This window comes from Sorex araneus, chromosome 1 (genome assembly GCF_027595985.1).
Source record: "Sorex araneus isolate mSorAra2 chromosome 1, mSorAra2.pri, whole genome shotgun sequence".
Taxonomy (NCBI): domain Eukaryota; kingdom Metazoa; phylum Chordata; class Mammalia; order Eulipotyphla; family Soricidae; genus Sorex; species Sorex araneus.
In genome coordinates, this window is record NC_073302.1 from 184,956,054 (window position 1) to 184,969,335 (window position 13,282).

At 41.4% G+C, this 13,282-nt stretch overlaps 1 protein-coding gene across 12 annotated transcripts in view; it reads right to left on the reverse strand.

The window, feature by feature from the left end:
* Positions 1–393: 393 nt before the first annotated feature.
* PAM (peptidylglycine alpha-amidating monooxygenase) overlaps positions 394–13,282 on the reverse strand; it is a 297,725-nt gene continuing 284,836 nt past the window's right edge. For 6 of the 12 annotated variants that reach the window (XM_055143816.1, XM_055143850.1, XM_055143808.1 and 3 more), the window contains 4 exons: positions 10,567–10,620; positions 4,598–4,801; positions 1,882–1,938; positions 394–1,233 (listed from right to left, as the gene is read on the reverse strand). In XM_055143816.1, coding sequence (XP_054999791.1) covers positions 1,052–1,233; positions 1,882–1,938; positions 4,598–4,801; positions 10,567–10,620 — 497 coding nt within the window. In that variant the 3' untranslated portion in view covers positions 394–1,051. The remainder of the gene's footprint in view (positions 1,234–1,881; positions 1,939–4,597; positions 4,802–10,566; positions 10,621–13,282) is intronic. The other 6 variants (XM_055143854.1, XM_055143828.1, XM_055143866.1 and 3 more) reach the window with 3 other exon arrangements.

Below are 13,282 nucleotides of genomic sequence, written 5' to 3' on the forward strand. Positions count from 1 at the left end.
TTTGTATGTGTAATTTGAGACATGGGTTTTTTCTTAGCTCAGATCACCTTTTATGAAAATATTTATCTTTTGTTATTAAACAGGTAAAACTCTGGTTGAATTTTTAAACAGCCTGGTCTTAAACATGTATAAGCTCTTGACTATTTTTTAAAAATGCATGCTGTTTATTTATATTGTAATATATAAAAGGTATATATAAAACATATATTTTTATCATATATAAATTTATATATAAAAGATATTGGAACAGAATCTCCTCTTATCTTCCACAACAGAGTCCTTCTGGCAAAGACATGCTGTGGGTTTCACTGTATTTGCGGGTTGTACTCTCACCCCAACACGGTCTCCAAAATCCTGCAAATCTGCAAGAACTGCAAAATACACTCTGACAGCTAATGCTCTGAAAACACTTTATTACACAAATTACATTCAGATTCTGAAAATAGTGTTCTAACAGTGTAACCATCTAAAAATAAGACACCCCCACCCCCCAACACACCAACGGAAGAAGGAAATTCAAAGAAAAATTGAAATAGAGACTTTGTTTTCTTTTCCCTCCTTGCAATATAATGTTAGTGATTTTAAAAAAATAGAAGAAGATTTAGCAGCTTCGTAGTCAGGTAGCACAAAGGTTCTCTTTACTGCCACAGGCTGAGATGCTGACCAGGAAAGGCACCAAAGAAAGACATTGGCCGCGGTCGTGCTACTGGGTAGGTACTGTGTTCAAGCTTCTATGTACACCTGCCGGGAAGGCCGAGCAATGTCAGCGAGCAAACTTCCACCGTTAAATTAGTATGTGATGGAAGAGGACTGTCTCTCTAGTCTACGTGCCTATGAGGTCAATGACACTGCGGTGACTGTTTGGGAAACGCCGGAACTGGGGACGGAAGCCAACGAAAGCCAAAGCAAAGAGAGTCAAGTGTGGACAGTCCCACATAGACTAGTACAGTTTACAATTAAATACACGAAATGCTAAACGTGCTCGAGGGAGGGGGATCTGGCAACTGGGCTGGAGCAGGTGTCACCCCCCAATCAGAGCCCGCCGGCGTGCTCAGGAGGAGGGCAGCGGGGGCGCTGGCAAGGGGGCCGAGTACTCCTCTTCAGATTCACTCCCATCATCCTCATCTTTCTCTTGGTCACTCCCCTCCGTACTAAGGCGGTCAAACCCTTTTCGGCTGTAACCTTTCCGGCTGGCAAAGAAGTTCCCGAGGTTCAAGCCTCCAGCTCCTTTTCCTGCAGAGGGCAAACAAGGGCAAAGGAGGGAAGTTAAGATTTGCAGGAATGCTGATAGTTTTCTTGTAAAGTCCCAGTGCTCTTGTAAATGGGAACACGGGGGACTGGATAAGGGAGGGATATTTGTTTAAAAAGAAATGCACACGGGGAAAACTTTGTGGCTGCAGAATCAGAAAGGTGAGCCACAGGCTCATTCTAATAAATACAAAACACAGGTCCCTGACTGGGTGTTTTCGCAGACCGATTTGGGGCACTTCTTTCATGCTCTTTGGAATTGGCATCTCTTGCAGCAACTCTCCATTTCAGTGACTTTATGAATAGGTTATCTTCACTATGGCAAGCACTGACATGCTGGGAGGAGTGACAGGGAATGTGCTGCAGACAAATGAAGCCAGATAAAAGGCAGGAGAAGAGGAGAAGATAATGGAATGGCAGCAGCGGGGGTTGGGAGAGGAAGCTGGGAACTCTGAGGCCAGAGTCACACCCTGCAGGGTTGCTGACAAGTATCTGCATTTAGCGCTGGGGAAAGCTATGCTGACCACTCAGGGCGTTTGTTTGGGTGGAGAGCAAAGTCCTCTCCTTGCTCTTAAAAAAACCCTGCTGACTTTGAAGCAAATGGTGAAGGCCTCGGAAAGGTAGCAGGCATACCTCTGAGTCTTCCCAGTACTCTTGCTGAATTTGCCTCCAGTTTGTGTCCAGAATCTGCTAGAAAAAAGAGGGCAAATTCCAAGTATGAGTCCCTATGACCCTTCTCAATTCATGAACTCACTTTTAACACAAAAGTTATGAATTTATAAATAATGAACAAAGTCTGGCTCCTGTCTGTATGGAATTCTAAAGAAATAAAGGTAACACATATTATTGTGATGGCGAAAGGCCAGGGCTCTGCCTGTATCTCTTACAGATTGCATAACCTTGGAAAATGACTTCTCGGGGTCTCAGGTTTCTCTTCCATGAGAAGAGAGATGAGGAACAAGGCTTTCCTACCAGAAAGGATGATTTATATGGGCAGGTGCATGTAAGGTATTTAGAACACTTTCTGCTACATACATAGTAAATACCCAGTAAATACTATCTCATTTAGGACAACATATTTGAAATTTTTGGTTAACACAATTTAGAAATATTTGTCTTAGGTTTTGATCTTTCTACTAAGACAAATACTGTAGTTCTGAGTATTTTTGTCACCAGGAGAGCCATGTCTCCTGATGGTGCAGCCAACCCACGAAGGCCTCGATGTTCATCTTCCCCTAGCTGTGCTTTCCCAGCTCTCTGAGGTGATCTCCAGTTTCCCTCATGGCTGTGTTGGGAATCTCAGAGATTCGGCAGCATCTACTCCATTCAAGAGTGACAGTGGCAGCATGCAGACAGTCAGTGGGCAGGTAACAGAGGTAAGTCACAGAGTTGGCGAGGAGAGGACAAAGAAAGTCTGGAAGAAGAATCTTTCAAGACCATCAGAGAGCCAGTGTGTCTGAGTCCATGCCTTGCAGTGTCTGCCGTGCAGCTGACATGCAGGGAGAGAGTTGAACGACTGGAAGGCTCTTTGCAAGGGCTCCTAAAGGCCCTCACAGACTCCATCTCTATCACAAAACAATGTTGAGGAAAGGGGAGAGGTGGATCTCTTCTCAGAGCTCAAGGCTGAGTCACGGAGGAGAGCACATCTTCCAGCAAAACATGATGGAGGTCAGGCAGTTTCCGCTCCAGCCTGGTCATGCCTCCCTCCGCCTGACGCACCCAGCATTCCTCGGGTGCTTTGCAGCACATGAGACATCTACTCTAGTGTCTGCCCAGCCACTCTTCCACGTGGGCAAGTTGGCCACATTCCTGTTCCCCAAGATCCTTGTGCCCCCAGTACTGTGTGTCTCCCACAGTGCTCATCACCCTCTGCTACTACTTTTACGTGTTATCTATTTGTCATGCCTGCTACTCTGTGAGCTCCATGCAATCAGTCACTCTTCAATCTACTGACCCCTTGTGCCAGGAACAGTTCATTGTGCTGGGGTACATGCATAGACAAGGCAACACACAAGAATCTTTCTCTTCTGAATTTTCCCTACACCTCCATAAGGACAATGATTATGTCCATTTATCTTTTTCATTTCATCAACATTACATATGCATTCAGAAGCTCAATAGAAGACCTTTGAATTAGCATTAACTCTACTTTTTTTTTTTTTTTGGCAGGGTTTTATCTACTGCTGGTAAAAAGAAAAGAAAAAAGTCCCTTCCATGCCTATTCAACTGAATCCTCTGATTTTTGTTTCCACAGGGCTTTGACATGGTACTGGCTCTCTGCCATAGCTGTCTTGCTCTGAAATAGCACCAGATGCTCTTGACTGATCAAATGCCTCGAGTACCCTGGCCATAGAGTCTATCCCCCACACAGCTGGAGACTGTCTCCCTAAGATTTGGGACCCAGTGGTAGGGCTGCTCCTGGGAGGTGATAATTGTGGTGGGATTATTTATTTATTTGGCCATTCTAAAAAGACTTCAGTTCTCTTCCTGGGTCCTGTAATTATGATAATCATTTGATAAAACACTGACTCTAACATTGGACCATGCTTAGTTCAGTTGGGGAAGACCGATGACCTAAATTGAGATTAAAAACTACAAGATGGTTTTCTGTGGAAGTAGTTGATTTTCTGAGAAAGCTGAGTTTACAGTAAATATTTGTTATGCCTTATAATGACTTTTGTTGCTTATTACTTCATTACTAGAAACTATTCCTTTTGACCACTGGTGGTGTTAATTGAGAACTTACTAGAGGCTGGTTGCCATGATACATGCTTTATGTCAGTGACTTCATATAGGGACATTATTTCTTTAGATGCTCACACAATTTTGAAAGTGTTTTATCTCCACTTTATAGATGAGGAAATTATGGCTGAGAGATTAAGTAACTTGCCCAAGATCATGTTGCTAGGAGTTAAGAGTCAGGACTGAGGGAAATGAAACTCCCAAATAACTGGTTTCCTAATGCTGAGGTAGGTCCTTGCAGGGAAGATCTTCTCCTTCCAGACCCTTTAGCTAACTGATACGAACACTATTTGTCTGCACAGTTTCACATGGAGATATGATTGAATTTCTATCAGTTGTTAAAAGGCAACAGCAAAGGTTATATTGTAATCTAACTCTCCAAAATTCTGAGGCTCCAGATATTTTCTATGATGATAACTATAAGATAATATTTTAAACAAAGACAATGACGTCTAAAAAGGTAGAGAACACTTACAACAAAACCCCAAAACACTAAAAACTATCACAACCAAACTTTGAGTATCACCCAGAGGTGATACTCGACATCTTTCAGGCCCAACATTCTTTCAAAGATACTTTCCAAGTTCAAGGGGCTCATTTTACTTGCCTCCATAGGCCCTTGATTTTTTCCACCGAATAAATATAGCAATGGCCAGCAGGACAACCAGCGGAATAACCAGCAGGGTTGTAATGAGAACAACGGGCACTCCCGAGCCTGGCTCTTTGAGCAGTTTCTGTTTTTCTTGCATCTTCTGCAACTCTGAGGAGGTGGGTCTGTGCTCCATTTTGGGTTCAACAACTGCCTCGGAGTCTTCGGGGAGAGAAGAGTTCACAATGTTCATCTGACTCAAAGATTCCCAAGCCCTGCCCCCCACACCTCCCCAGACCAGTCAACAGCTGCTCACAAACAACTCGCTTGTTGGGGCCAAGGCATGTGGCACTCTTGTTTCAGGGTCTGCATCTACCCAACCAGTATGTGAGAAGTAATCCACCTTTTGGTTGGTTCTCTTTGACTTAACCCTTCATGCCCTCTGGAGTTATGCTCTCACACACAATAAATTCTCCCACTGAATTTTTTTCAAAGTGAAAATGAAAGACAGCATGGAGTAGGGGAGACAGCGTGCATGCTGGGCTTGGTACATCTGGGCTCAGGTCCTCGTGCTCCTGTAGAGCTAGCAGTGTCACTTTGGGCAAGTTACTTAAATGACTGGGGCCTTGGTAACCTCATCTGTAAGCCTGTGATCATTTCTTCTTCACAAAATTGCTGAGTAGAAACATTTATTGTAAAGGTGTTGGGACTAGTCAGATAGTACATAGGTCAAAGCACATGCCTTGCATGTAGCCAACTCTGGTTTACCCTGTGACTTTGTTTTGGTCCCCAACAGTAACTGGGAAGAGTTGGAGGCCCTGGAGAGCATCTAAGGGGTAGCCAAGGCAATCACCAGCGCTGTAGGTCCCAGCATTGAACTGTTGGCCCATTTGGCAGAGAATTGCTGGGAGGGGCCTGTAGTCCCCCGAGCATGCTTGGGAGCCCCCTTCCCCAAAGAAGGTATGTAGTACTTGTTCTTCCATATCTTTGTTTTATGAATTTTATGTTTAATATATCTGTAGAAAATAAGAAGAGCTACAAACACTGATTCTAGAATTATAAACTGGATTAAAGAACTGTTGTCTTCAAGTGTTTTCTACAGTCAACCACCAAACGTAAGTGCACACAGACGCACCATTTACTCTTGGCAAAAATAACTTGTACAAATCCTCTTTGGCATTGGCAGCTATGAGTAGATATCAGGGTTAGAGTCCCATGTGAGAAAATGACGTGACCTGCAAGTACATCAGCTGCTGCTTTTCATTCCTACAAACTGAAAATTGAGACTATGCTTGAGACACTCTTGCTCCTGTGAGGTATATATGTGTGTCTGTAAAAAAACTCCAGCATGTAATGCAAAGACTAAAGCCAAAAGGCTCACAAAGTTTCTGAAATGTCAACTTCTTGGTGTGCCTTTATGCCTCCAGATAGAACTGATATCTAGGGCCTTCAGATGTATTCGATAGGGCCTTAAGATTTGTAGGCTTCATATATATTCCTGGAGATCTGGATAAAACGGCAGGGACAGTTGGCTTCACACAATCAGAAATATCTTAGACTAATGTTTGTTAAGTGCTGATACAGCTAAGTAGGTCACTGGATACTTCTCCAAGTAATTATTTCTCAAATTACTTAAGATACTATACACCCAATTAAAGGTATACATAATTGAAAGCTCTCAACCTTTTGCTTCAATGTTCTGAGCCAGATTCCATCAAGATCTTAATTATGTCTGCTGAGCACTTATGGTATGTTGGGTAATGTTCCCATTTAGTCCTCACACTGAGCCTATGAATACTATCATTATCACCCTTTTACAGATGACCCCATTGCCCTCATTGTCCAAGATTAGGGAAATAATTGTCTCTCTTTGTTTTGTCCACTGCATTGGCCTTTGCAACTTTAGTAGGCAGAAGGAAAGGGATTGGCTCATCAGTCTATTAGGTCCAAATCTGACCTTTCTAAGTCTCCATTTCCAAGACAAATAGAAATGTGGCATTTACTCTTCCTCATCATGAACTATTCTGACCTTTTCATAACTCTAGGGTTTTACATACTCTTTTAAAAATTTAAGCTTGGCCTGCCAAAGAGGCAGGCAAGAAGTGGGGGGTGGTAGCTGATGAAGGGGAGCCTGGGGAGTCTGGTGGTGGGAAATGTACACTGGTGGAGGGATGGGTGTTGGAATACTGTATGATTGAAATTCAATCATGAACATCTTTGTAATGCTCTAAAAAATAACAATTGAAAAATTAAAAAAAATTAAACTGGAGATATGGTATGATTTAGAAAACAGTCCAAAGACATATCATAGTAGACAAGAATTTATTGTCATGAAGGAAGAGCTTGTTTCTATTAGAAAGGGGACTGACTCTAACGAGTTATTACCCAATATTTTCTACTTGCCATTTGCTGGGTTTACTTATATCTAAAACAATGGCTGTCTCAGCTCATATATAGTTTATTGTGTAAAGCAGAATGAGGATTAGGCCTGATTAAAGAGAAAGAAGAATTATGGATGAAATAGGTGACAGACTGAAAGATCAGTTTGGCAGGCATAAAAAGAATGCTGAGAGTGAGGTCATGAGTTGCTAAGATAAATGCATTGCACTCCAGAAATTCCTGATTTCCATAATGGTCTGATTTTTGAGTACCATATACTAAAAACATCTGAACATGGAGCTGGAATGACTTTATGCAAGAAATCCTACATTAACGGTATTGTAAGCTATGGTGCTGACAATACAGTGAAAAGGTTTTAAAAAATAATTTAACACTCTAACTTTTGGAACCAGCCAAAATACTTTTTTAAAGTATTTTGCTTTTAAGTTTTTTCTAAGCTAAAAAATACTGTCTTTTGGTCTCTGAAGATTTTAATGAGTGTAGTAAAAATAAACAAAACAAAACAACTATAGTTACCACCTATGATCTTAAGAATTTTATTCAAATCACAGGATAATCCAAGTTCTCTTTATTTCTAAACTTTTTAGGGGGGTATATTCAGCTATACAAAGGGCATACTCCTGGCTCTACACTCAGGGATCACTCTTGGTGGAGAACCATATGGGGCATTGGGGGTTGAACTTGAATCAGTTGCATGCAAGACAAGTGCACTATCCACTGAACTATCTTTATGGTTCTGAAGTTTTCTCTATCTTAATTCCTATTATTAAAACTCCAAGTAATTTGGTAGTATCCAGGATGAAGGTGGAAGAAAGATGCTCGAACATTAGCCAGGACTCAGAGTTGTGGAAGAGAAAAGGTGCTTTGTACCATAGTCCTAGATCAAAGAAGGTATGATTTGTGTTCCATCTAGAATTCACACACATAAATCTGTGAACAGGTCTTCTAATATTTGTACATCAACCTCATTTTAAAATTTCTGATGTATAACAAGTTTTTTCTTCTTTGGAGGCGTATTTAGAAAGGGAGGTGAGCTCCATTCTTGCGTGAGTTCTCAAACTGAGGTGGCTGGATTTCTTGTGCCTGGACAGCCAAGAAGCCAGAAACGGCTTCAAATTGGGAAAACAGCTAGCACCAGGGATGTCCACTTCATTCATCACAGGCATGACAGTCTTGTGGGTTGGAGTTACAGCATGCTCCAGTATCAAAGCATTACCCTTTCTTCTTAATATATAATGTGTATTCTCTGCAATGCACTGTCCTGGGGCCCAAGACATGACTGATCTGTGATAAAAAAAGGAAGTTTCTTTCCATAAACTCTTTTTGATTAAGTTCTATGGGTTTACCTCAGAAACTTTTATTGAGGGTTGAGTTTCATGTTTTTTGTAGGATACTGCCATATTCGTTTCTTTTATGTTTTGTTTTTTGGGCCACACCTAGCAATGTTCAGGGCTTACTTCTGGCTCTACACTCAGGAATCACTCCTGGTGGTGCTTTGGGGACCATATGGGATGCTGGGGATTGTACCCTGGGTTGGCCACATGCAAGGCAAGTGCCCTCCTCATTGTACTGTCTCTCTAACCCCATATAAGTTTCTTTGAAAATAAAAAAAAATCTTTCCTAAATTTCTTCTGCGCCAATCTTTATATCTCCTCCACTTCTTGAGAATAAAACCTGGGCTCTGCATGTCTGTGGTTCCATACTCACTGACAGTGGGTTGAGAATCAGGAAGGATTGTTTAAATTGGGAAATTTCCAAATTTCCTATGGAATCTGGGCTGGCGTTCCTCCCTCTCTTTTGTCAGGGGGAAGATCTAGGTTGATTCTATTCTGTTTTGTAAAAGAAAATCACCTTAAAAAAAAAATCTCTACAAGACCCTACTGGCTGAAAGAGGAACAGAACAACTTGATTTATTCTGCTTAGGTGTTCTGAATTATTAACACCGGACTCTTGGCACTATTCACAACAATGAATAGTTGTCGGAAGGCTGGGAGATTTCCCAACCAAATGAGTGGGATGGTGAAATGGCCCAGGCCGGGACACTGTCCACATTTCTTTGGCCAGTACAAGGGATCAGACGGCTGGACTATTCTCCACTCTAAGGCCTCAATTTAAATATTAATTATTTGAGTTCCCCAATGACTCAGAGTAAACCGCAATCAACAACTGCAGTTCTTGGAAAAACTGATGTGTATGTATTAGTGAAGCTTTGGCACTAAGCAAACTTTGGCTTCCAAGTTGGCTCTAGCACTTAGTATTGTAAGAGTCACTGTGACCCTCAGATCTTTCATATGCAAAGATGGGGGATCATAGCATTATCACATGGTTGGTATAAAGATGAAACAACAGTTTTCACATAGCCCCATTATTCATGACCCCAAAAGGGTGACTATTATTGCTGATAATAACTTTTCCAACATCTTTATTTCAGGGCAGGCAGAATTCACAAATAATTCTATTTGTAATGGCGTTAGAACACAGGTTCAAGAACTTTTCAGCATATATGTATGTGGCACGAACACACATATGACTCAGTTGTATCACCCGGGGAGAGACTCTACAAATGCCAAACAGTTGCTATTTATTTTATAGTATTATCTTACCCCTTTCAACCTTGATCCGGCTTATATTTTCTTATCTGCCTATATAAAATCCCTAAACTCCCTCTTGGTTCTGCTTCTTTTCATCTCTTTTGCACCTGCTTTCATGAGAAAGGAAAACAAGGAAGCCTGAGGTTAAGTGTGAACATCTACGATAACCATTTGTAAAGAAACTAATAGTGAATCACTTGGTTACTTAAACATTGTGAGCACTTCTAGTGAATTCTTAACTGTACAAGGTCAGGTTGAAACCTTGCAGACGTAGAAAATAAACAAATCTAAATTGATTCTAGAAAAAGGAGAAAATAATTTGACTGGGATTCCACACAGACCCAGTCATTGTATACCAGTGGCAACTACCCATTTCTGAGAATATATACCTATGATATTTTTATTTGTATATCTTTGTTCTTCTCTGTCTCCTTTTTTCTCTTTCTCTTTCTGGTTCTCTCTGTCTCTCTCCTACCCTCTCTCCTTCTCTTCTTCCTCTTCCTCTTCCTCTCTAGACTGTAAGTCTTTTGGAGTCTGCCACTTTTCTTTCTGTAAACTTTGCTATAATGCTGGCGAATACTGGGGTCTGAGTGGCAATTAATTCACTGCTCTAAATTAAAACCCTGTAAGAAAAGCCTTTCCTGATAGAATGAGTAGTGTTTGTTGATTTGCTTTCTTAAGGATAATGTATGCTTGAAAGTGACTGACTGATTTGTATTCCTTTTTGAGTGTCTGATCTACTGATTTTAGATTTGTTACGTTCTCAGATTCCTACTACTACATGAAATCAGTGATCAGGGATCATTATTACCACTCATAATGTTCAGAAAAGTACTGGAAATACATGTGTTTGGAGGCTCACTACACAGTAGACATTATATTATCTACCAGATTATATTATGTTTTTGGCTTAATAATGTCTAGGTGAAAGAAAATTCTGTAATAGAATACACAAAAATAGGTCTGATTTCAAGTCAAAGGAAGAATGTAACCAACCTTTAATTTCTTGGCCATCAATGCCTGCCTTTTTAACTGATCGATGTTCCATTTCTGTAAGATAACACAGAAAGGAGAGAGAGAGAGAAAATAAGAATAACCAAAAACGTTTAAATGTCAACTTTGATATTAATTCTAATCAGCGGTGATATTTTCTTAATTATTCAATTATACTTTAATAGTATAGAAGTGCTTATTATAAGTCATTAATTAGGGACTAGATTCACTAATCTTAGATCTCCTAGGGATAGCAGAAATCTGTTTCTCAGTTCTTCATATTTAGACTAAGAGTTTCTTAGTTCATTGATGTTTTACTCTATTGAACTGTCACGTAGAGTTCTATACTCACATGGACATCCTGGACTGATCACCAGTTTGCCAATTGTTCAATTGTTAGTCCTCTAGCTGACAAAAGTGGGTTGGTTAGTAAAATGCTAGCACACAAATACAGGAACATTTCGTTCCAAATGTAGGAGTTTCTTTGGTTGCATTTTGGGTTGCGTTTTGGACTGTCTGCTCTTCTCTGTGCTTTTCTATCAGAGGTAGCTCCACTGCCTCAAACCCACCGAGAAGTCTTTCTAAAATCATGCTTCCCCCCACTCCTGCTATCTGTAAATATTGAGTGGGGTCCTAACCAGATGCATTTTAAAAAGCTTACACGGGTGACTGAAATTTGGATTCATTCTGTTGTGTGCCAGCCACTAAGTTTGGTATAAAGCAGTGCTCCTTGCTCTTTTTCTCATCATGTTTCCTTCCTGTAGCCCCCTTGTCCCATTGACTGGCCCCTAATTCTCATGCTGAGGTCTCCTGTAGGATAACATAGCCTCAGGTAGTTTAGGTTTATTGGGTTACTCCCATCACAGTGCTCCCATTCTTCTGTGTTTATTTGTAGCTTCTTTCTTAGTGTTCTGTTGACTTGTAAATACTGTTTTTCTCTTCTCCTTGAGTCCTTTGCATAGTTTATTCAGGGCAATGTCCTTTTTTGTATGGACACAGGAAGACTGTAGCAAATGCTATGCTTTTATAACCTGGGAGTCATTTGACTCTGCATATTTTCCTTCTGGGCATCTGTTCTCTCGACCTAAGCCTCAGCTGCCCTTATTTCCTAGCACCCCCAAAAACAGGGTCCCGATGAGGGACAGGATGGACCCAGGGCAAGCGGTGAGTTGTGTGCTACCCTGGCATTGAGATGGGCCTGGCCAAAGTGCCTAATGCTTAACTATAAATTAAGAGCTTGGTCATGGACAAATTCTGTCATGATCCAAATAGTGATAACTAGATTGGACCCTGCTATGGTTAGGAATGATTAATCTGGCCTGAGTGCTGTAGTCTGAGTCTGGCAAGATGTTCCCAGGAGAGCTGCCTTGCAAGCCTCAATGTATCTCTTGCTATGTCCATACACAAAAGGGCATTGCTCTGAATAAACTATGCAAAGGACTTAAGGAGGCGAGAAAAACAAGATTTGTAAGTCAACAGAACACTAAGAAAGAAGCTACAAATAAACACAGAGGAATGAGAGCACTGTGACAGGAGTAACCCAATAAACCTAAACTACCTGAGGCTATGTTATCCTACAGTCTCCCACTTGGAGTTTTTACCTGTGGCCCTCTGAGAGTGTCCTGGAGCCTGACAGAGGGTCACGGAGCTCACAGTTGAGAAAACTGGTGTCAAGAACTTGAGACTAACATTGTTATGAGTTCAAGAGTTCACAGTCCTGGGGCCAGAGCAATTGTTCAGTGGGTTGATTTTTACTCTTTATGAGTTAACCGGGATTCAATCCCTGGTGCCCAATCTGTTGCTTGAGCATTCAGGAATGACCCCTGTGCACAGAGACAGGAGTAAGTTCTCAGCACAGCCGGGTATGGTCCAAAACCCAATCCCCCAAAGAAACCCAAACAAACAAACAAACAAACAAACAAACAAAATCAAATTCCTCTTTGTAAAATGAAGATATTGGCTGTATCTCTGGAGTCTTTTCAATCTCGAAAGCTATTTATTCCTTTTTACTCTGAAAAGCCTAGATGTAGTCATGCAGTTGGAAATTTTCCAAGTCCTTCAACTTTGCTTTCTGCCCCAAAGTCTGGTTTCTCTTTGGAGAGTTCAGGGGTGGGGGAGCCTTGTCACAAAGGGTGAAGCAGCCGCGCAGTGGGACAGCTCCCGCGCACCTTTGGGCATGCAACTCTAAGTGATCCCAGGACAAAATAGTCAAGTGTGGGCCAAGGATGATTCTGCAGACAATTGGCCACAATCCCTTGGCTCTGAAACCTGATTTTTACTTTCCTTTGGCCAAGTTGTACTTACCCCTTACCTAATTTGCATTTTCCTTTTCATGATAGGGTTTCTTACGTACATCAGGTCCATATCGAGTCCACATTCAAGATTTTTTTTCAGCTTTTTGGGTCACACCCAACAATGCTCAGGGGTTACTCCTGGCTCTGCACTCAGGAATTACTCCTGGTGATGCTTGGAGGACCATATGGGATGTCGGGAATTGAACCCGTGTCAGCCGTGTGCAAGGCAAATGCCCTACCCGCAGGCTCCACATATTCAAGGTTTTTAACGTAAAACTGTCTCTTGTTGCTTCTAATACTATAAATTTAACATCATCAACTTCTTTCCGCAGCCCCATCTTCCTCCATTGTTGGGTCCCACTGTACTGGACTATGGTTATTTTACTAGCAACAAAGTTTATGGTCTTAGCCATTTGTTGTCAGAG